Raw genomic sequence first — 23,917 nt, forward strand, 5'->3', positions numbered from 1 at the left:
CTTATTTTATTTCCCTTTTCACGTTCACGTAGATTTAATCATGTTAAATTAACTAGAATCTAAATATCCTCTTAGCTCATATCTAATAAATTTGAGTTTTTCAACATGATGAGAGGCATGAATGGGTTGTAAAGTGACTACAGTTTGCACATTCAGAGCTGTAAACTGAATTTCAAGTTCACAGCCCTTTTTGGAAGTATTCCTTTCTACCTTTTATGATGCACCTAACTTACAGTGTATTCACCTTAACCTGGTGTTGGTACCTTCAGCACAGGAATTCAAGGACTTAATTGGGTCCTGGTGTGGCATTGTAGGATAATCACTGAACTACTAACCACAAGGTCAGTGGTTCAAACCCACCAGCCGATCCTAGGAAACCCTATATAGCACTGCTATGAGTCAGAAAGAGAAGACTGAATGGAGCTTTAGTACTTTAATTCCACAATGACATGTGTCCTTAAAAATGTTGACTTAGAGGAGCCTTGAAATAACTCAGGCAAGTCTCTTCTGCAGTTTTGGAAGCCTGGCCAGATGAAGGGCTTTGTGACACATGGAAGGAAAGAGTCTATATGAGAATCTATCTCAAGACACTATCTAGAAGAGTGATATCGTAAGAAAAGGACTAAGTATGTATAACTAAGCTTGTTAGATATTATCACAAATTGGAAAATAAAACTGCCAATAGGTTTTATTCTACATTTAGTACTTTGGCAATAACCATTTGTTTTCAAACTATTCTTCCCTGGTTAGGCCTTTGCTGGCAGGATAGTGTTTATGGTTTACAATAGGAACATTATACCCGCCAAGAGGAACATTATATTCACCCAGGAAGAATGCATAATCCCTTGATTAAATATCATTGCCTAATGTGCTACCTTTTCTTACAACTATAAGTGTGATAGTCTAATGTTTGTAGAATTAAAGAGACTCAGAATTAATAATAATAATAAAATACATGTATACCAGCATCAAAGAACTAGCAAACAAGCAAAAAGAGAGTACTAGATAGTTCCAATTTGCTCAAGTTCCTTCGGCTGAAATTCAATTTTAATATCTTATTTTTCCTCCAGTCCTAGCACAACTCATACGGCAAGGAGAAAAGTGTTTGACAGCGTTCCAAAAGCTCCCGCAATTCAAATGTGTTTTGTTGTTAAGCTGTGGTTTCACACACATAAAAATCCAGCTCGGGTTCTAAAATCAGTTCTCATACTTTTTGCTAAAGTTAGGTGGCTTTAGGTTTCTCTAAATGCCGCTAGAATTGTTTGGTTACTGAACACAGCAACTTACTAATAGCTGAAATATGGACCTCTAACTCTGGGCATTTCTAAAATTCGTGAGTCAGACAATGGTTTTCTCAGATCTTGAGGAGCTCTGGCCTGGAGGCAGAAGGCTGACCAGATGATTTTTTGGGTTTCATTTGATTCTGGGATGTATGACACACCCTCTGTTTGTTCCCTAAGATGTGTCAGCTTTGGTTCTGACTCAGAGTTCTGCTCTATACTATAGGGAGGATGCTTTGGTGGAGTTAACAAACCAGAACCACCAGGACCCTGGCTGCGTCTCCACAGAGAGCAGTACAGCTTTGTGTATTTCTCCACAAGGGCAACAACATTATGGGTTAAAGAGAAAAGGAAAAAAAAGAGGAAAGTGGAAAATAGTAGAAATAATACTAATTCCACCAAAATAGGCAAGAGGAGTTCTTGGAATGCTCCACTCTCACAGATTGAAGCTGGTGGGTCGTGGTGGTGGTGGTGGTTGGGTGCTGTTGAGTTGGTTCTGACTCATAGTGGCTTTGAGGAGCAAAAAATCTCATCTTCATAGAAACCCTGTACAGTGTTTCCGAGGCGGTAAATCTTTATGGGGGCAGAAACTCTTTTTATTTTTTTGAGGAGTGACTGGTAGATTCAAGCTGTTGACCTTGAGGTTAGCAAGCCAGCTCATAATCCATTCTTCTACCAGGATTCCTGCAAGGTGAAACCGCAGGGCACCTAATTATTATGACCCTTCCAGCCAAATTTCTCCAAACTGTGGTGGAATCCTAGCCTCTATGCCTGTGATTGGACTCCTGGTGGGGTGCTTAGGGGCAGCACTGGACTTCCAATCACAAGATGGGCAGTTCAAACCCACCAGCTGCTCCTCGGAAATGCTACAGGTTTGCTATGAGCTGGAACCAGCTCGAAGGCACATAACAACAATAATGACATGCCTGTGGTCATAGACCCATTTGGAAGTGAGTTGCTTAGGAGTATGGGTTAAGGTGGGGCTGAAGAGTATGGATTACAGGGAAACTAAGATGAAGGATGTCCCCATTTTAGTGGGGCGACTAAAGTAGCCACCCTTAGTTTCCCTTGGGGGCATGGTCTGAATCCAATTTTCAGAACGGCTTTGGAAAAGCTTATTCTCTTGCCCTGGATTTTGCATCTGGCTCATTCATTCTGTCTGACCTCTGGTTCCTAGGACTTTTGGCCCATCCCCTAACCATCCAGATTCACCAGCACCCACAGCCTTGGGAAACAGTAGTCTGTCTTGGGCCCTGACAATTTGAGTTCCTCAGCTCCTGAGACTGCTCGGGTGAGAAGATTCCTCCACACTCATCTCTTGAACTATGTATTTGGAACTTGTGTGAGTCATTTCCTTTGACAGTTGTCAGTTTTGTGAGACGTTTGCTGAAGCGTGTTGCAGAACTCTGGGGATGAGGGAGGAGAGTAATGATGATTGATCTCAAGGACTCCGGAGTAGTAGAACATGTTGGAAAAGTTGAGCAGTTTGGATATCTTTCATCTCCAACTCATTCAGCCTCCTGCCAATCTTTCCAAAACAATTATTCATGAAATTGGTGTCAGAATGGGGGGTGGGGGTGGGAGCTCACTGCAACAGCCCTGCCTCACTATAGTATATGAGTTCGGAGAAAGGGGGATAAACTGGGGAACAAGGAACCTTTGGTTTCCGGATGAGATAAAAATCACCCATCAATTAAAGCAGCTGTGATTTTACAATCACTTGTTTTTGTTGTTATGTGTCATGGAGTTGGTTCTGACTCATAGCAACCCTATATAGGGTTTCCAAAGAGTGGCTAGAGGGCTTGAACTGCCAACCTTGTGGTTGGAAGCCCAATGCTTTATCGTACCAGGTCACACCAGGACTCGTACAATTACTTATCCAAGGCAAAAAAACCATGAGATACAGAATTAAGTCCTGATGAATTAGCTAGTTGGATGAATATGGAAATACAGAGTGATAAGGAAAGAGACTGACAGAGGAGTCTTTGTTTTTTGTTATCAGTAATAGCTACAGTAGAAAGGAACAAGAATGTATGGATCGATGTGTAGCACAGAACGAAGCCCAGATCCTGCTGGGACAGAGTTATGACCACTTGTTTCAGACTTGACTCAGAATGGAAAAACTGGGTTAGAACAACAGGAAGTATGCCTAAGACCACTGGTCACTAAGAAAGTACGCTAAGAAGGGAATGGGAAAAACCAAGAAGTTATTGAACCCAGGGGTTATATTGTAAAGGAATTGCTTTAATTTGTAGATTGGTATTGTCAGCTTCCCAAGTAACCGTTAATAAAATCAACTGTGTTGTTATTGTTATTTTTAGGTGCAATCAAGCTAGTTCTGGCTCATTACAACCCTGTGCACAACAGAAAGAAACAAGGTCCTGTGCCATACTCACAATTGTTACGTTAGAGCCCATTGCTGCTGTCTCCATGCTTTCCTCTTTTTCACTGACCCTCTACTTTACCAAGCGTAATATCTTCTCCATAACTTGTCCCACCTTACAATATATGTTCAAATTACGAAAGACAAAGTCCTGGCTTGTAAGGAGCATTCTGGCTGTTCTCCTAACTCAGATTTGTTTGTTGTTCTAACAGTCTATGGGACTTTTAATATCATTCTCCAACACCATCATTCACATACATCTATTCTTCTATGGTCTTCCTTATTCAACTAACATGCATATGAGGTTATTGTAAATATCCTGGCTTAGTTCAGGCATACCTTAATCCTCAAGCTGACATCTTTGTTCCTTAACAGTTTAAAGAGGTCTTGTGCAGCAGATTTACCTAATGCAATACATTAATTCATTTCTTGACTGCTGCTTCTGAGTTGGTTGATCCAAGCAAAGTGCAGTCTTTGACAACTTCAATATTTTCTCCATTTATCATGATGCTATTAATTGGTCCAGTTGTAAGGATTTTGTTTTCTTTACATTGAGGTGTACAATTCATGCTGAAGTGATCTTTATCACTATTTTAAGTCCTCTTCACTTTCAGCAAGCAAGGTTGTATCATCTGCATATTGCATGTTGTTAATGAGTCTTCCTCCAATCCTGATGCCACGTTCTCCTTCAAAATATCCAGCTTCAAAGATTATTTGTTCAGCATACAGACTGAATGAGTATGGTGAAAGGATTCAACCTTGGCACACACCTTTCCTGATTTTAAACCATTCAGTGTTCCCTTGTATTTTAACAACTGCCTCTTATCTGTGTAAGGTTCTTCGCATATTTCTTTATAATACTTGACTTTGTTTTCTTAAGCTGCCCTTTGAAAATTTCTGTTCAGCTCTTTTACCTCCCTATTTCTTCCAGTCACTTTAGCTTCTCTGTGCTCTAGAGCAAGTTTCAGAGTTTCTTCTGATATTCATTTTAGTTTTTTTCTTTCTTTCCTGTATTATTAATGACCTCTTGCTTTCTTTCTGTATATGTTCTTGATGTCATCCCATAACTCTTCCGGTCTCTATTCATTAGTGTCTAATGCAACAAATCTGTTCTTACGGTGGTCTCTAAATTCAGATGGAGTATGTTCAAGGTCATATTTTGTCTCTCATGAACTTATTTTAATTTTCTTCAGCCACAGTCTGAACTTTCCTATGAGCAACTGATGGTCTGTTCCAGTGGGTCCCTTGCCTTGTTTTTACTGATGGTATTGATCTTTTCTTCTGTTTTTCCCCGCAAAGATGTAGTCAAGTTGATTCCTGTATATTCTATCTGGTGAGGCCCATGTGTATAATTACCTTTTATGTTGTTTAAAAAGGGTATTTACAATGAATAAGTCATTGGTCTTGCAAAATTCTATCATACAATCTCCAGCATCAATTCTATCACCAACCTTTGCGTTCCAAACACCAGTAATGATCAATGTACTTTGATTGGTATGCTCGATCAATTTCAGACTGAAGAAGTTGGTAGAAGTCTTCAATTTCATCATCATTGGCTTCAGTGGTTGTATAAATTGTTGTTGTTAAGTGCAACTGAGTGAGTTCCAACTCATAGCGATCTTGTATAGGGTCTCCAAGGAGTGCCTGGTGGATGTGAACTGCTGATCTTACGGTTAGCAGTCCAGTGCTTATCCTATGGTACCACACCAGGACTCTGAAGACACAAGCTAGAAAGTGGAAAAGTCAGGATTTGAACACAGACTTTCTTGCTTTCCAAATCTGATCCTTTGAGCCACATTTTATCACTCCATCTCTTTAAAAACATGATTTATAATTGTTAATAAAATTGAGCTCAAATTAATTAGGTTGTTGATAAGTGCAGTTGAGTCAGTTCTGACTCACAGTGACCTAGTATAAGGTTTCTGAGGACCAACTGGTGAGACTGAACTTCTGATCTAGAGATTAGCAGTCTAATACGTAACCTACAGTGCCACATCTGGTATGATAAAAACAATCAGAAATGGCACGTCACAGGAAGTAGAACTCTTCTTGCAAAGTGAATCAGGCCTTCAACTCTGCTAACTGTGGAAAACCTCACCATCTGCTGAAAATTATGGGTGGTTGTTCTTAAGTGCTGTCGAGTTGGTTCTAACTCATAATGACCCTATGTAGGATTTCCAAGGAGTGGCTTGAACTGCTTGCCTTTTGGTTCACAATTCAGTGCTTACTGTATAGAGCAACAACAGGGAGGGACACAGTGATGGTTATGGGATTGGTTTACAGGATTGTGATGAGCACTCCCAGCATGCATTGAACTGTGTCGAACTGTGGTGTGTTGTTGCCTGTTGCTAGGAGCTATACCACCTACCGATATTTCAAATGCCAGAGGGTCACTCAGGGTGGACAGGATTCAACAGAACTTCCAGACTAAAACAGAGTAGGAAAGAAGGACCTGCAATCTACTTTTGCAAAAACTGGTCAGTGATGCATGGAGGGGACTGTAATCATTGTTGTTGTTGTTGTTGTTAAGTGCCGTCGAGTCGGTTCCGACCCATAGCGACCCTGTACAGGGTTTCCGAGGGTGTAAATCCTTACGGGAGTAGAAAGCCTCATCTTTCTCCCGCGGAGCGGCTGGTAGTTTCGAACCGCTGACCTTAAGGTTCGCAGCCCGATTCGTAACCACTACGCTACCAGAGCTCCTTTGAAACGAAATATGATAGGATGAATGTAAAGGTGGTGTTCTCCCATGTAAACTCACATAATTCACAATAAAAACTTAAAAAAAACAACAACAACAAAAACTGGTCGGTGAAAACCTTATGCATAGCTGTCCATAGGATTCAGATGAGTTGGAACTGACTCACAATACCTTTTAACAACAATGATCACTTAAAAAAAGAGAATAGTTTACAAAATCAGAATGCATAGCATGTATAAGTTATACATACACTCACATTATTATTGTCCAAGCATATTAAGCATACAATTTCTCCTGCATCACAGTGTAAAATGTACTTCTTACTCTTCACAGGAGCTCTAGCAGCGTAGGAGTTATGAGTTAGGCTGCTAACCTCAAACGGCTAGTTAGCAAAAAAAAAGAAAATTTGAGAAAGACTCCTCTAACAATACTACAAGACCTGAGTTTTAAACCATCATAGACTTGCAATTTTAAAAAGTGACTACATGATGTCCTTTCTTAAAACTTAAATAACTTTGTTTCCAAGTGCCAACTACAAATGAACTGTTCCTGCCATTCAAAAGGCCAAGTTCTTTTTAAAGCAAATAAAGAATGTTCCTGACTCTCTTGGGCTTATTGGGGTATTTGTGACTATCTGCAGCAGGTACCCCTAAAACTGGTTAACAGAGTGTACTAATGAGAGAGAACTGGGATGTGTCTAATATCTGCAAGTGAAAGGACTTGTCCAGATGATGAGAACGGAAAGATAAAGAAACCCTGGGCCCTTGTAATCCCACTGTTGTTGGAAGAACTCCAGCTCAAGGCCCAGCTGAGTTCTGGTTTGTGAGGGCAAACAACAAGGACTGAGGGAGAAAAAAGGGGACAGAAAGGGCACAGGAATAGAGATTCACCCACCAGAAGCATTTTGGAAAAGGAGCAAATACAGATCTGCTGAGAAGCTGCATGTAATGTCTATAACCCACTCTTCTGTTAGGATGTAAAGGGCTGGAAATGCTGTGTTAGGACAATGAAGGCAAGGAGGAGAAAAGTAACCAGGAGAAATGACCTCAAATGTAAACAATGAGAATATTACTGAGAAGGTATTAAGGAAGAGTGGACAAAGTAAGAGAAAACCGACTGTCCTGATATGTCCTATAAAAACAAAGGTCAAGCCACCGAGAATTTCATTTTACCTGGATCCACAATCAACGCTTATGAAAGCAGCAGTCAAGAACTCCAACGACATATGGCATTGGTCAAGTCAGCTACACAAAGACCTATTAAAGTGTGTAAGAGCAAAAAGAGATGTCAGCTTGAGGACTAACGTGCACCTGCCCTATGCCATCACATCATATGCATGCAAAAGTTGGACAATGAATATAGAAAAGAATTAATGCATTTCAATTATGCTGGTGAAAAATATTCAAAGGACCATGAGCTTCCAGTAGAACACAAATCTGTCTTGGAGAAAGTATGGCTTGGAAGTGATGATGGCGGCAAGACTTCATCTCCTGTACTTGGGACGTGTTGTCTGGAAGGACCAGTCCCTTGTACAGGCCATCATACTTGGTAAAGTGACATCATAAAGAAGACCCTAAACAAGATGGATCTGAGCAAAAATGGGTTCAAACAGTACAACTGTGAGGATGGCACATGATCGGGTAGTGTTTCGTTCTGTTATGCATAAGGTCAGAACCAACTTGATGACATCAACCCAAAAATATTTTAAACAAAGAAAATGAAAAGCTTCCTTTGGAGTAGAAAGTTACTTGCTGGTTCATAGGAAATTAGAGTTTTTGGTTTTATAGAACTTTTGTGCCTGCTGTCTGTCCAGGTATATGTTTTCTTGTTTGGGATCAAGTCTCTTTTGTGCAGTCCAATTAATTTGCATACTCATAAGCTGGAATCTATTTATAGCCTGATAGATCTGTTTCCCCATCTATTGTTGTTGTTGTTAAGTGCCGTCGAGTCGGTTCTCCCCATCTATTAGCAAAAGTAAATGCACAATCCATAAATGGTTACTAAAAACCTCAAAGCCCAGCGCAGGGGTTAACAAGGGAATGGGACATGGGGAGCACAGGGGGTGCATCTCTGCTGCAAGAGGGGCAGGGGACCTGATGGCGCCTTCTCTCTCCATGGGTTCAGAGTAACACTCAGAGAGGAATGGAAGCAGAGATTGGAGCAGGGAGAAGATGCGAGCTACCCAGCTGGCTTGGATGAAGGAAGAGGCCACAGACCAAGGAATGTAAGTGACCTCTAGACACTGGAGAGGACAAGAAACCATCCTGCCCTAGACTGTGATGTAAGCTAGTGAAACAGATTTCAGACTTTGAGAAATGTAAGACAATAAATTCATGCTCTTCTAAGCAACTAAACATGGTCATTTATTAGGAACAGTAGGAAGCTACTATATTAGTTTCATGACTTCTCCATTCTGGGTCTGTTTGCTCACTTAGAAAATGTTCATGGTATTTACTGATGAATGAGTTGTTAAGAGGAATACATAAAACAGTTTGTGTAATATACCTAAGTAGGGTCTTGGGTATAGTAGGTGATCAACACAGTGTGGGTGTGCGCTGCAGGATAATGCACTGGACTACAAGATCGGTATGAACCATATGGTCGGTGGTTCAAACCTACTGGACGCTCCTCAGAAACCTCATACAGGGTCGCTATGAGTCGGAACCCATTAGCGGCACTTAAAAACAACAGTTTAAAATTACACATGAATAATCAGAGTGTGGAGAGGGCACTGTGGCCAGAAAGCATGGCTCTAGAGTAAGGCTGGATGAAGTGGAGGATGTGTAACAAAGGCTGCAGGGGGTGCATCTCTCTCCACACTAAGGGACTGGATTTGGCTCTGTGAACAGAACAGTGAGTGGAACCTCCCACCGTCCTCTCTGCCACAGTCACCACCCAATATTCTTGAACTCTTTGACTCTTCAGAGTCATTGCCTGAACTCACAAAACAATCCATCCCACTTGTGACTAGCTTTTGGGCTTTGATATCAAACCAAACTTCATCTTCATAGCACTGGGGTATTGGTCAGACTCTGTTTTGGGAAGCTGCACAGGACATGCAAGTATTTCAAGAATCAAAAACCAGTTATTCCTCCTGCCCAAATCTTATTTCCCTTAAATCCATGCTCCTCAGCTCATTCCTCATGAGAACATCAAAGAGCTGCAAGGCCTCTTATAGAAGGTCCAAGGGCATTGTTTCATTTTCCAGATGCTAGGAGCTCTGGCAGCATAGTGGTTACGAGTCAGGCTGCTAACCTCAAGATTAGCAGTTTGAAACCACCAGTGGTTCCGCAGGACTCCTGTAAAGATTTACAGCCTTGGACCCTGTACAGGGTTGCTATGAATTGGAACCGACTCCACAGCATATAACCACCACCACCACCAGAGAACAGGAAGGGGGCAATTCACCCAAATCACTCAGTGCTTAAAGAGGGGGTCTGGGTGGGGTTCCAGGGATCTTTTCCTATGCTTCACTCTTAACCCTCCTTGCCCAAGAGCTGTGCACACAGCAGGAGTAAACCCCTTGGACCTGGACATCGGTGCCTACTGGGGACAATGCCACCCTATAACTGCACGCAAACCTTGGATCTCATTCATGCAAAGACTATTAAGACAGTTTTCCTTTGTAACTAAAGGGAAGGATTTAAAGCACAATTTTGATTAAAGTTTATCTCCTCAGTGTTGGCTTTGCAGACAGACGTGTTTTGGTAAGCCAAATTTGTGACTTGATTATTTAACATTTTAGTCATCCTCTCAGCTTTGAGTTAGAGCACATCCTAGAAAAACAGGATGGCTCAGGGTTCATTCAAGCTGTTGACATATGTTTGTGCAAGAAAGGGCAAAGCAGGGCTCTGAGTGTACCGAATGCCTTCTAGCAACATCTCTGAAGGCAGGGAGTGACCCACGATGAAATCCTTGCACCTTCAATTTGAGCTGCTTGTCTTCATCTCATACACACTAGCATCACCAGCCTATCAAGGATGAGGTGGAAGTGAAGATACCTTTCTTATGACTGTCCGCTAACCTCCCTGACTAGAAATACAATCCAGAAATGAAATGAGTCTGGTTTGGCCTAATTTTGTCTTACTGTATCTTGTGGGCTCCTTGAGTTACTGCTTTCATTGTGGTTTATTTTCTTTTAAAAAATTTGTGAGGGATCCCCAGAAAACTCCTCTACTTTCCGCATTTCCGTCTTTGAAAGTCAGGACAGTTGTTCCTCCTAGTGTTCGGGAACTGTCCTTTCATGCTCCCATCTGAAAAAATGCTACCCAAGATACACTGCATCTAGGCTGGTGGTCTGGAATTCATCTTCAGTGTCTCTGTCCACTTCTTATCAGACAGTGGCTGTGATGATTAAGGTTTTGTGTCACCTTAGCTGGGCCAGGATTCTCAGCGGTATAGCAGTAATGATATTGATATCACCTCCCTGCCAAGATCTAATACAATACAACCAACCCCATGATATGATCTGATGTGATCAGCCTTGATCTAATGCAATGATCCAACGTATTGTAAAGTCTCATTTCTACAACATTAATGAAGTCAGATGCAATCTGCAGGATTAAATTTATATCTCTTTCGAGATATAAAAGGAGAGAGAAGTGAGCTGAACTCAGAAGGATGTACTACCACCAAGATAAAAGAGTCAGGAATGGAGTGTGTCCCCTGCATTGTTCAGCTCCCAGGTCCACTGAAAGATTGATAACAAGATGTTTGGAGCTCTCCAAGGAATGTTGGGTCTACAGATGTAGAAAGAAGACCAGGGTCTTTTCCTAGAGCTGAAAAAGAGAAGCCTCCTAAACTGTAAGAGAATAAATTTCTGGTTGTTAAAGCCATACACTTGTGTTATTATTGTTAGAGAAGCACTAGAGAATGAAAACAGTGGTCATCAACAAATCAGCATTTGTTAGTGCCTACTACATTCCACCCACCACTCGTCTGTCAGTTTCTCATACTGTGGTGGCTTGTGAGTTGCAGTGATTCTGAAATCTATGCCACCGGTATTATTTTAAATACCTGCAGGGTTACCCATGGTGCACAGATTTCAAATGAGCTTCCAGATGAAGACAAACTAGCAAGCAGTGACGAACAACTTACGAATATTTAGTCACTGAAAACCTTATGAAAAGCAGAGAAACACTGTCAGATATAGTGCTGGAAAATGAGCCCCTCAGGTTGGAAGGCACTCAAAATGTGACTGGGGAAGAGCTGCCTCCTCAAAGTAGAGTTGACCGTGATGGCATGAATGGAGTAAAGCCCATGGGAGAAAAGCCCATGGGGACCTTCATTTGTTGATGGGAACAACTCAAAATGAAGAGAAACAGTTGTAAACATCCATTGAAAATCAGAATATGGAATGTACGAAGTATGAATCTGGGAAAATTGGAAGTTGTCAGAAATGAAATGGAATGCATAAAAATCGGTATCTTAGACATTAGTGAGCTGAAATGGACTGGTATTGGCCATTGTGAATCTGACAACCACATGGTTTACTATGCTAGAAGTGATAAATTGAAGAGGAATGGTGGTGTTGCATTCAAATTTGTCAAAAAGAACATATCCAGATCAGTCATGAGGTACAACACTGTCTGTGATAGGATAATATCCACGCACCTACAGGGAAGCCCAGTTAATACCATAATTATTCAAATTTACGCACCAACCACTAAAGCCAGTGAGGATGAAATAGAAGAATTCTACCAACTTCTTCAACCTGAAATTGATCAAACATGCAATCAAGATGTATTGATCATTACTGGTGATTGGAATGCAAAGGTTGGGAGCAAAGAGGAAGGACCAGTAGTTGGAAAAGATGGCCTTGGTAATAGAAATGATGTTGGAGAATGCATGATAGAATTCTGCAAAACCACTGATTTGTTTCAAATACCTTCTTTAGACAGCGTAAGAGATGACCATACACATGGACCTCGCCAGATGGAATACATAGAAATCAAATTGACTACATCTGCAGAAAGAGAAGATGGAAAAGCTCCATATCATTAGTGAAAACAGGGCCAGGAGCAGACTGTGGAACAGCCCATCAATTACTCATATGCAAATTTAAACTGAAGCTGAAGAAAATGAAAACAGGTCCACTAGAGCCAAAATATGACCTTGAATATATCCCACCTGAATTTGGAGATCATCTGAAGAACAGATTTGATACATTAAACACTAAAGACTGAAGACCAGAAGAGTTGAGGGGTGACATCAAGAACATCATACATGAAGAAAGCAAAAAGTCATTAAGAAGACAAGAAAGAAGGAAAAGGTCAAAATGGATGTCAGAAGAGACATTGAAACTTGCTCTCCAGCGTAGAGATGCTAAAGCAAATGAAAGAAATGAGGAGAACCAAGAGCTGAACAGAAAATTTCAAAGATCAGCTCAAGAAGATAAAGCCAAATATTATAACAAAATGTGCAAAGATCTGGAATCAGAAAACCAAAAGGGAAGACAACGCTCAGTATTTCTCAAGCTGGAGGAACTGAAGAAAAAATTCAAACCTCAACTTTTGTTATTGAAAGATTCTCTGGGCAAAGTATTGAATGATGCAGAAAGCTTCAAGAGAAGATGGAAGGAATACACAGACTCACTTTACCAAAAGGAAATGGTTAATGTTCAACCTTTCAAGAGGTAGCATATGACCAAGAGCCAATGATACTGAAGGAGGAAGTCCAAGGTGCACTGAAGGAATTGGCGAAGAACAAGGCACCAGGAATTTATGGAATAAAAATTGAAATCTTTCAAGAAAGTGAGGCGGCACTGGAGGCACTCACTCATCTCTGCCAAGAAATTTGGAAGACAGCTATCCGGCTGACTAACTGGAAAAGATCCGTATTTGTGCCCATTCCAAAGAGAGGTGACTCAATGGAATGCGGAAATCATCGGACAATCTCTTTGATATCCCCTGTGAGTAATATTTTACTAAAGGTAATACAAGCATACACTGACAGAGAACTTCCAGAGGTTCAAGACAGATTCAGAAGAGGCCGTAGAACAAGGGATATCATTGCTGACGTCAGATGGATCTTGACTGAAAGCAGAGAATATCAGAAAAACGTTTGCCTGTGCTTTATTGACTACACAAAGGCTTTTGATTGTGTGGATCATGACAAGCTATGGACAGCATTGCGAAGTGTAAGTATTCCTGAACACTTAATTGTGCTCATCTGTACATGGATCAAGAGGCAGTTGTTCGGACAGAAAATGGGAGCACTGAAAGGTTTAAAATTAACAAAGGTGTGTGACAGGGTTGTATTCTGAGCAAATAATCTGAGAAGCTGGTTTATATGAAGAAAAATGTGGCATCAGGATTGGAGGAAGACTCATTAACAACCTGTGGTATGCAGATGATACAACTTTGCTTGCTGAAAGTGAAGAAGACTTGAAACATATACTGATGAAGATTAAAGAGCACAGCCTTCGGTATGGATTACATCTCAATGTAAAGAAAACAAAAATCCTCACCACTGGACCAAAAAACAACATTCTTATCAACGGAGAAAAAATTGAAGTTGTCAAGGTCTTCATTCTTCTTGGATCAACTGTCAACACTCACGGAAGCAGCAGTCAAGAAATCAGAGGACATACTGCCTTAGGCAAATCTGCTACACAAGACCTTTTGAAAGTGTTGAAGAGCAAAGATGTCAGCTTGAGGACTAAGGTGCACCTGACCCAAGCCATGGTATTTTCAATAACCTCATATGCATGCAAAAGCTAGACAGGAATAAGGAAGACCGTAGAAGAATTGATGCTTTTGAGTTATGGTGTTGGAGAAGAATATTGAAAGTGCCATGGGTTGCCAAAAGAACCAATAGATCCGTTTTGGAAGAAGTGCAGCCAGAGTGCTCCTTGGAGGCCAAGATGGCCAAACTTCATCTCTCATACTTCAGACATATTGTTGTCAGGAGGGACCAGTTGCTGGAGAAGGATATCATGTTTGGTAAGGTAGAGGGTCAAAGAAAAAGAGGAAGATCCTCAACGAGATGGATTGGTCAAGTGGCAGCATTAATGAACTCAAGCGTGGCAACAGTAGTGAGGTTGGCCCAGGATCAGGCAGCTTATCAGTCTGCTGTGCATAAGGTCGCTATGAGTTGGTACCGACTCAATGTCACCTAACAACAACAACAACAACTACATTCCAGCACTATTCTAGGGGTGTGACTACAATAGGGATCAAAAATCCTTGCTTTCAGGAAGCTTTCATTCTAGTGTATAGAGAGGTCAGCTTGCTTCTCTGCTCGTTGTGACATCCAATCATGCGAAATCTAAGTTGCCTGCGAAGGTAATCTGTCATATTTCCCCTTACTACAAAACCCAACCCAACCCAATCAATCAATTTCCATTGAGTTAATTCCAACTAACGGCAACCTCAAGTGTGTAGAGTAGAACTGCTCTATACGATTTTCAAGGGTATGACCGTTAGGAGGCAAATAACCAGGCCTTTCTTCTGAGTTCCTTTTGAGTAGGTTCAAATGACCAACCTTAGTAATTTAGCTCTTAAAACATATGCACCATCCATGGACTCCTTGTTAAATGGCTTCTGAACCACCTGATACTCTCTTATTCTCACAGGGACTTTGTTGTCAAGCAGCGGGCCTTCGAAGATCCTCTCAAAGATCTGTTTACAGTGGTCCTCTGATTTCCCAACTAACATTACTTTTCAGAGTATCACATCTTCTAATGCATCTTCTGTAGCTCACAGAACTGTTCTCAGAAGGATCCACAGGCAAGTCCGTGGTGTGGGACGAGAGACTAGACACCAGACCCTCATTAAATTTATCAACAACATTCTTTATTCTTGAACACTGACCCTCTTTGAGGAAGGCAAGTAATCTCACTCACATTAGCAAAGGAATGTAAATGTGGTTGACAAACATAAGACTTTCTAAATAAATGTCTGTTGAATAAACATTTGTCCTAGATTCCATGGGGAGAAATGAAAGTTTATAATCTTAGCTCAAGAGACAAGACACCCATAAAGTGACAATGCAGGAAATGCCAGAATGCGTGACGACAAAATGTCCCAGAGTGTTGTGGGAAGATTCAAGTGGGTGGACAGGGTCAGCCCTGGAAGGCAATCTTAAAGCTGGGGTCTGAGGTCACTAGCCAGCCATGATGAGCTGGGATGTGACCCTGGGTAAAAATGATACTCTCTTTTTCTTTTTGAGTTGCAGGGGTGTGGCCGTTGGGTGGTAGGAGTGATGCCTGGGAGAGAAGCTTTTTATCACGGACTTTGTTTAGAAGTGCTAGTCCCGGTTCATTTTATTAGTGAGTTAGAACTGACTATGAAACCCTGGTGACATGGTGGGCTGCTAATCACAAGGTCAGCAGTTCTAATCTACCAGGGGCTTTATAGGAGAAAGGGGAGGCTTTCTGATCCTGTAAAGACTTACAATTTTGGAAACCCTACATAGGATCACTATGAGACGGAATCAGCTTGATGGCTGTGGAATAGATATAAACACAATGCCCTGATGGCATAATGGGTTAAATAATACTGGGCTGTTAACCTCCAGGTTAAATATTGGGCTGTTAACCTCAAGGTTCAAACCCACCAACTGCTTCATGGGCTAACGATCAGACTATTTACTCCAAAAAAATATTTATAGCCTCAGAAACCCAAGGAGCAGTTTCACTGTGTTCTGCAGGGTCGCTATGAGTTGGCAGTGGATTTGGGGCTTAAAGACAGTGTAACATTTATTGTTGGAAAAAGTGCACCTAGAATGCTCCTTAGAAGCCAGGATGGACAGACGTCATCTCTCATACTTTGGACATGTTGCTAGGAGGGACCAGTCCCTGGAGAAGGACACCATGCTTGGTAAAGTGGAAGGTCAGTAAAATAGAGGAAGACCCCCTCACCCCCCCAATGAGATTGGGTGGTACAGTGGAAGCAGCCATAGGCTCAAGCATGACAGCGAATCTGAGGATAGCGCAGGATCAAGCAGCATTTTGTTCTGTTGTGCATAGGATTGCTATGAGTAGGAACAGACTTGACAGCATCTAACAACAACACTTATTGGCTGCAGGCTGGTAAGGGACACATATATCTGTCTACTGTCTACTGTCCATTCTCCAATTTGGTATGTCATTCTTTCGAGCCTTAGTTTTATAATCAGAAAAGAGGATTTAAAATGACCTTAAACAGGTTTTTTTGAGAGAGTGAAATGAAGTAATTGAAGTGAAAATGTCTCTCCAGTAACTGACATGGAATATGGGGCTTAACACATCCTCCTCGCATCCTCCTCTTCTTTCTCATTCAGAGTGGTTCCGAACCCAGTGCAGAGAAATTCGTCAATGCTTGCCCACTTGCCTGTCTGTTCTTCCTGGATCTGTCTACACCAGTGTTATCCATCTTAGCACACACCAATCCTTATGTAAGGAAGTAAGACGAATGGCAGGATCTGTAACTCCACTCCCTAATCGAAGCCGGAAACCTTCCTGGTGGAACACTGTGAGCAAAGGTTGCTAAAGTGCATACAATATATTTGTATAAATCTGTTCTCCACGCCTCATGCAGACAGAGCTCAAGCAAAACTGTAGAATATTCTCAGGAACTTGTCACAAAATAAAATGGAGCAAGTTACAAAGTGATTTCCGTATCATGTATACACACAAGTTTGCAGGACTTCACATTCAGTCAGCCCCCTCAAAGGTAATGTTCATGTTGTTGTTAAGTACCATGGAGTCGGTTCCTACTCATACTGACTCTGCACAGGGTTTCTGAGGTTGCAAATCTTTATGGGAACAGAACACCTCATCTTTCTCTGGCAGAATGCTCTTGTTAGCCACAGTCAAATTGGCTAGGTGCTGCTAAACTTTGGGTCCCTGTCTGGGGCTCTTTGTTTTCCCAAAATCACTCTCTGCAAAATCATCTCCATCAATGCTGTTGTTGTTGTTGTTAGGTGCTGAGTCAGTGCCGACTCATAGCAACCTTACACACAGCAGAACAAAACACTGGCCAATCCTGAGCGAACCTTACTATCGTTGCCACGCTTGAGCCCACCGATGCTGCCCCTTTACCAATCCATCTCGCTGGGGGTCTTCCTCTTTTTATCTGACCCTCCACCTTACCAAACATGATATCCCTCTCCAGTGACTGGTTCCTCCTGACAATATGTCTGAAGTATGAGAGATGAAGTTTGGCCATCTTAGCCTTCAAGGAGCACTCTGGCTGCACTTCTTCCAAAATGGATCTGTTTGTTCTTTTGGTAGCCCATGACACTTTCAATATTTTCCTCCAACACCATAACTCAAAAGTATCAATTCTTCTACGGTCTTCCTTATTCACTGTCCAGCTTTCGCATCCATATGAGGTTATTGAAAATACCATGGCTTGGGTCAGGTGCACCTTAGTCCTCAAGCTGACATCTTTGCTCTTCAACACTTGAAAAAGGTCTTGTGCAGCAGATTTGCCTAATGCAATACGTCGTTTGATTTCATGACTGCTGCTTCCATGAGTGTTGACAGTTGATCCAAGAAGAATGAAGTCCTTGACAACTTCAATCTTTTCTCTATTAATAAGAATATTGTTTATTGGTCCTGTGGTGAGGATTTTCGTTTTCTTTACTCTGAGATGTAATCCATACCGAAGGTTGTGCTCTTTGATCTTCATCAATAAATATTTTAAGTCTTCTTCACTTTCAGCAAGCAAGGTTGTATCATCTGCATATTGCAGGTTGTTAATGAGTCTTCCTCCAATCCTGATGCCACGTTTTTCTTCATAGAACCCAGCTTCTCGTATTATTTGCTCAGCATACAGGTTGTACAAGTATGGTGAAAGAATACAACGCTGTCGCACATCTTTCTTAACTTTAAACCATTCAGTGTTCAGTTCCAACAACTGCCTTTTAGTCCAGGTACAGATTCCTCATGAGCACAATTAAGTGTTCAGGAATATTCATACTTCTCAATGATGTTGTTGTTGTTGTTAAGTGCCGTCGAGTTGGTTCCGACCCATAGCAACCCTGTACAGGGTTTCCGAGGGTGTAAATCCTTACGGGAGTAGAAAGCCTCATCTTTCTCCCGCGGAGCGGCTGGTAGTTTCGAACCGCTGTCCTTAAGGTTCGCAGCCCGATTCGTAACCACTACGCTACCAGAGCTCCTTGATGTAGAACATAGAAAATGCTATGTCTTCATCACCTCTTAATCTGTGTGTGTGCTGTGAAGGAAAATCCTAAGCAAGAAAATCAGCTAGAATTTGTCTCCTCATTTAAAAAATTGCTAAAAGTTTACAGAGTACTCTAAGCTTTTGAATATTTAGCAGTACTGGTGTGGTGCTATAAGATAAGGCATAGACTGCTACTACTACAAGATCGGCAGTTCAAATCCACCCCTCTCCAGGGTCGCTATGAATTGGAACTAACTGAACAGCACTTAACACAACAATGAACATTAAAAGGCGCCCTGGTGGCACAGTGGATTAAACAGTGGCTGCTTAGCACAAGGTCTTGGGTTTGAATTCACAACTGCACCTTGTGAGAAAGATGAGGCCTAGGAAACACTATGAGAGCAGTTCTACTTTGTCCCATGGAGTCACTATGAGTGACTCCGAAGGCAGTGGGTTTGGATTTTTGTTTTTTATATGACTATTAAGATACTAAGCTTTGTGTGTGTGTGGGTGGGTGGGGGGGTTGTTGTTATTGTTTTTTCCCCTCATTTTTCTTAGAAACTTTGCAGGCTGGAAAGTGGTGAGGGGAAATACATTTACTTATTTGGCCAAGTAGCCAGATGCTTGCACTTATAGTGGGAAACGCATTCTAGGAGATAAACAAAGGAGACAACTTGAAGCAGATCAGAGACTCAGCGGTGCCTGAAGCTTTAAGGAGAGGAGACCTTTCTTCAAATCAATTGGAAGGTTTGGGTTGTTTGGGTAACCCATACAAAACCTCCCAACACCACCTGCTGTATGTTTATTATGGCCCTATCCCTAGCACTGGGGACTCCTCCGGAGTACAAGGGCTGGTACTAGTTCTCTTCTTAACGTTCTAAGGGACAGGATTTTTCTTGGAAAAACACAACAGTCAACCAGAACTTCAGCAGGCGTGTTTCCTCCCTTTATAAAGAAAGGAAGGAAACGATGTGAGACCCTTTCTTTGTGGGGCTGTCCTAGGCTATCTATGGGGAAAATAGGCCACACAATGAACAAACGCAGCGGGGACCGTAAGCTCCCAGAGGAGAAACCGGACCCCTTTTTGTCCACATCCAACACTACATCGCAGGCCCGCAGCCCCCTTCACAACCTGACCAGAAGGGCATCCGCTGAGCCAGCTAAAGGAGGTGGGCACGCCCCGCCTAGATCGGATTGAGACTCTAGATCTTAACCAAAATGCCTGTTTGGCTTCTGGTGGAAACTGAGGCAGAAGGTGCGGCCGGAGGTGAGGGTGGCCCTCTCTAGGTGAACGCACAATCTGTACCCGTTTAGTTCCGCTCAAAGGCACAGCTATCCTCCTACAACTGCCCAACTCCTCCCGCCCACCCACTCCCGCAGAGTCCCCCCGGCTGCGGGGTCGAAAGTGGCAGGAAAGGAAAACCGCGGCAGCTCTCACCTGGCCGGCGAGTCCGAGTGCGGACAGACAGCAGCGGCCCGCACAGACCGAGTCCGAGCGCGACCAGCAGCAGCCGCCGCGCCCCCATTGTCCCGAGGAGCGGCACGGTCCGAGCGGCTCCGCGCGCAGCCGCTCCTGGAGCCTGGAACTGCCTCCCGGCGGCTCCGCTCGACCCTCTCCTTCGTCCTTCCTCTGAGGCCAGCAACCAGTCCGTGCGGGTGGACACACAGACTCGCAGTCGATGAGCAGCAGGAGGAGGCTCGACTTCCCTCCGCCGCTCCTGTGTCTCGGCAGCGGCTCCCGGGGAGCGGAGGCGGGGCCGGGGCGCGCGGGCAGTCGGCAGTCCCAGTGAGCTGGAAGGGCGCCCCCCGGCGTGGACGGTGCGCCTAGACGCGAGCGCTGTGCTCCGCTGGCCTCCCACTCCCCTGCAGGCCCTCCGCCTCCACTCTGCCGGACGTCTGGCCGGCGAGGTCACCGCCCCAGGGAACTCGGCCGCCCGACCCTGCCTGGCGGGGAATCCAAACCACACAGCAGTCAGCTCTTCAAACTCCATCCGCTGCTGAACTCAGTCTGGCGGGTCCTAGGGATCTCAGCGCAGCCTCGCCGGCAGCTCCCCAGGCTTTCTACGAGCCTCCTGGGAAGCAAAGAAGTTAACAGAGACCATTTGCTTAAAGATATGGCCGCGGCCTAGACCTCCTCCTTCCCGACCTTTGCTCAAAGCAGAGAGCAAGGCCTCAGGTTGAGAGTGCTCTGTGGCCAATTCTGAAAGTCTGATATTTAGTGAAAAGTTTGAAAGTTAGTGAAAAGTTTGAAAGTTAGTTTAGTCTTTGTAATGTAAGGATAGAGTCCTGTATGGCACTGTGGGTTAATGCACTGCACTGCAAGGTCGATTTGAACCCTAAAGCCAGCGGTTCTAGTTCACCAACCGCTCCTCAGAAACCCTATACAAATGCTGTGATTGGGAACTGACTCGACAGCACATGACAACAATGTTAAGGGTAATGGAATAAAACAGAGGATAATGGATTGAAATAAAGACCTGCCCTTGTGGACGGAATTTTGACTTTTTTTTTTTTTGCTCCTCTTTATTTTGCGAAGTTGAACATTTCTTTTTGTACAGTTTTTATTGTGACTTGAGTACTAGTTTACATGGGGAAACATCAGTTTTACACTCATCGTTTCATTGCAATGATTACAATCTCCTCTGTGCGTCACCATTCAACAGTATTTACTTCTATTCCCACAGTTGGACACGTCACTGCTTCCTTATTTCACAGACCCTCTCTGATGAGAGTGGTACTAACTGAACATCTTTTACCCAATACCATTCACTTTTCCCTTTCGAACACATGGGGGCCTTGGCAGCACAGTCATTAGATACTTGACTGTTTGATGCAGCAGTGTGCTTGGGTTTGGAACCCCTATGTGGCAGTTCCACTGTGTCCTATAGGGTTGGTTGGCTGCATGTCAGAATTGATCCTATTCATGGGTTTAGTCTTGAGCAGACTGTAACCTTGCCCCTACCCCCAACAGTGGCTGTCAGAACTGCACAGTAGACTCACCTGCAGAACTTTGAAAAGGAGAATGACTGTCTGGGGATGAGGACAGCATATGCATTCTCTGTACAAAGGAAGTAATCAAGAGTTTACATAAGTAATTAAGAGTTTACATAAGCGATATCCAGAGTTCAAACTCTAAGGTGTATTTCACACTTTCTTGTACAACATTACATTAGTGTAATGTAGTTGTTGGACTTCTTTTGTGCTGCTATGGGTTCGTGAGCCAGATTGCAAAACTGTTTGAACTGTAAGGTTCAAGCTTACCAGCACCAGCTGCTCCTCAAAACCCTATACAGGGTCACTATGGTTCAGAACTGCCTCGACGGCACTTAACAACAGCAACAACAATGTTGTTAAGTGCCATCGAGTCAACGCTGACTCATAGTGACCCTGTATAAGGTTTCCAAGGAAGGGCTTGTGAGTTTGAACCACCAACCATGCAGTTCAAACAGACCATGTGGTCCAGAACATTATCCCACAGGGCCATCAAGTCAATTCAGACTTTAGCGACCCTGTAGAGAGGTTCCAAGGAGCAGCTGGTGAACTTGAGCTGCTGACCTTGCAGTTCAAACCAAACTTGCAGTCTACCGCATTAACCCAAAGCACCACACCCACCGGGACTCCATATGTTGTTGTTGTTGTTATATGCCATGGAGTCGGTTCCAATTCATAGCAACCTTGTACAGGTTTTCCGAGGCTGTACATCTTTACGGGAGCAGAAAGCCTCATCTTTCTCCCGAGGAGTAGCTGGTCACTTCGAACTGCTGACCTTGAGGTTCACAGCCATATTCGTAACCACTACGCTACCAGAGCTCTTCAGGACTCCCTATAGAGTTTGCTAAATTAAAGTTGGTAGGGGTGGGGTGGGGTGGGGTGCAGTTCACACTCCAGGTGTTCTGAAAAGTGTCCCTGAGAGAACATCTCAACTGAAGCTGAAGGAACAGGCAGCTGATTTTGTTTAAAGAACACATCTGCTGAGCATCACTATTAGGCCATGCCATACATTGAATTGTATCTCCCAAGATACGTCGACTTGCCTGGGTCATGATCCTCAGTGGTTTGGCAGTTTTGTAATGATGTAATGTGGAAGTTATATGATGATTCCCCATATGGGATAAACCAATAAAAGGATTAAGGGTAGACTGTATACCCTTAATCCCATCACAGCCCAGGTCTGATGTAAGGGAGTTTCCCAGGGGTGTGACCGGCAACATCTTTTATCTTATAAGAGATAAAAGGAGAGAGAGGCAAACAGAGAAAGAGGACCTGTTTGTTACCAGCAAGAAAAAAGAGGCTGAAGGGAAGTGTGTGCTTTGGATCTGGGTCCCTGAGCTGTGAAGCTTCTAGATCCAGAGGAAGATGCTTGTCAAGATGCATGGATTGCTGGGTCTACAGATGCTGAAAGGAGAGCCAACACAGAGAGAGAGCCTTTCCCCCAGAGCCAGCATTCTGAATTTGCACTTTTAATCTCCTAAACTAAAACACTTACTGATGATGATCACAGACCACAACCTTTGGTATGGCTTGCCTCTCGATGTAAAGAAAACAAAAATCCTCACCACTGAACCAATAAATAACATCAAGACAAACGGAGAATAGATTGAAGTTGGCAAAGACTTCATTTTGCTTGTATCAACCATCAACACTCATGGAAACAGCAGTCAAGAAATCAAATGATGAATTTCATTGGGCAAATCTGCTGCACAAGACCTCTTTAAAGTGCTGAAGAGCCAAGTTGTCAGTTTGAGGACTTAGGTCCGCCTGACACAAGTCACGATATTTTCAGTAACCTCATATGCATGTGAAAGCTGGACAGTGACTAAAAGACCATAGAAGAATTGATACATTTGAGTTAGGGTATCATGTTTGGTAAGGTGGAGGGCCAGAGAAAAAGAGGAAAACCCCTAACGAGATGGCTTGGCCAAGTGGCAGCATCGATGGACTCAAGCGTGGCAACTGTAGTGAGGTTGGCCCAGGATCGGGCAGTGTTTCATTCTACTGTACTTATAAGGTCGCTGTGGGTTGGTACCGACTCGATGGCACCTAACAACAACAATTGGAAGAGAATGTAGAAAGTACCATGGACACGAAAAGAACAAACCTATCTGGGTTGGAAGAAATAGAGCCAGAATGTTCCTTTGAAGCCAGGATGACCAGACTTGGTCTCTCATACCTTGGACATATTATCCGGAGGGGCCAGTTCCTGGAGAAGGACATCATGCTTGGTAAAGTGAGGGGTCAGCAAAAAGATGAAGACCCTCCAATGAGATGTATTGACATAGTGGCAGCAGCAATAGGCTGAAGCAAGAACACCTGTGAGGTGGACACAGGACCAGGCAGTGTTTTGTGTTGTTGTGTATAAGGTTGCTATGAGTAGTACCAACTCAACAGCACCTAACAACAACCACACACTATGAAAGACGAAATTTGCTTGTTAAAGCCACTGTGG

General features: G+C 43.1%; 1 protein-coding gene across 1 annotated transcript in view; it reads right to left on the reverse strand.

Annotated features, from left to right (window-relative positions):
* The window catches only part of F2R (coagulation factor II (thrombin) receptor), a 24,787-nt gene extending 4,790 nt beyond the window's left edge, over window positions 1-19,997 (reverse strand). The window contains exon 1 of the mRNA XM_006873304.1: window positions 19,910-19,997. Within this exon, the coding sequence (XP_006873366.1) occupies window positions 19,910-19,997 (88 nt within the window). The remainder of the gene's footprint in view (window positions 1-19,909) is intronic.
* Window positions 19,998-23,917: the final 3,920 nt, after the last annotated feature.

Source organism: Chrysochloris asiatica, unplaced genomic scaffold (genome assembly GCF_000296735.1).
Source record: "Chrysochloris asiatica unplaced genomic scaffold, ChrAsi1.0 scaffold00234, whole genome shotgun sequence".
Taxonomy (NCBI): Eukaryota; Metazoa; Chordata; class Mammalia; order Afrosoricida; family Chrysochloridae; genus Chrysochloris; species Chrysochloris asiatica.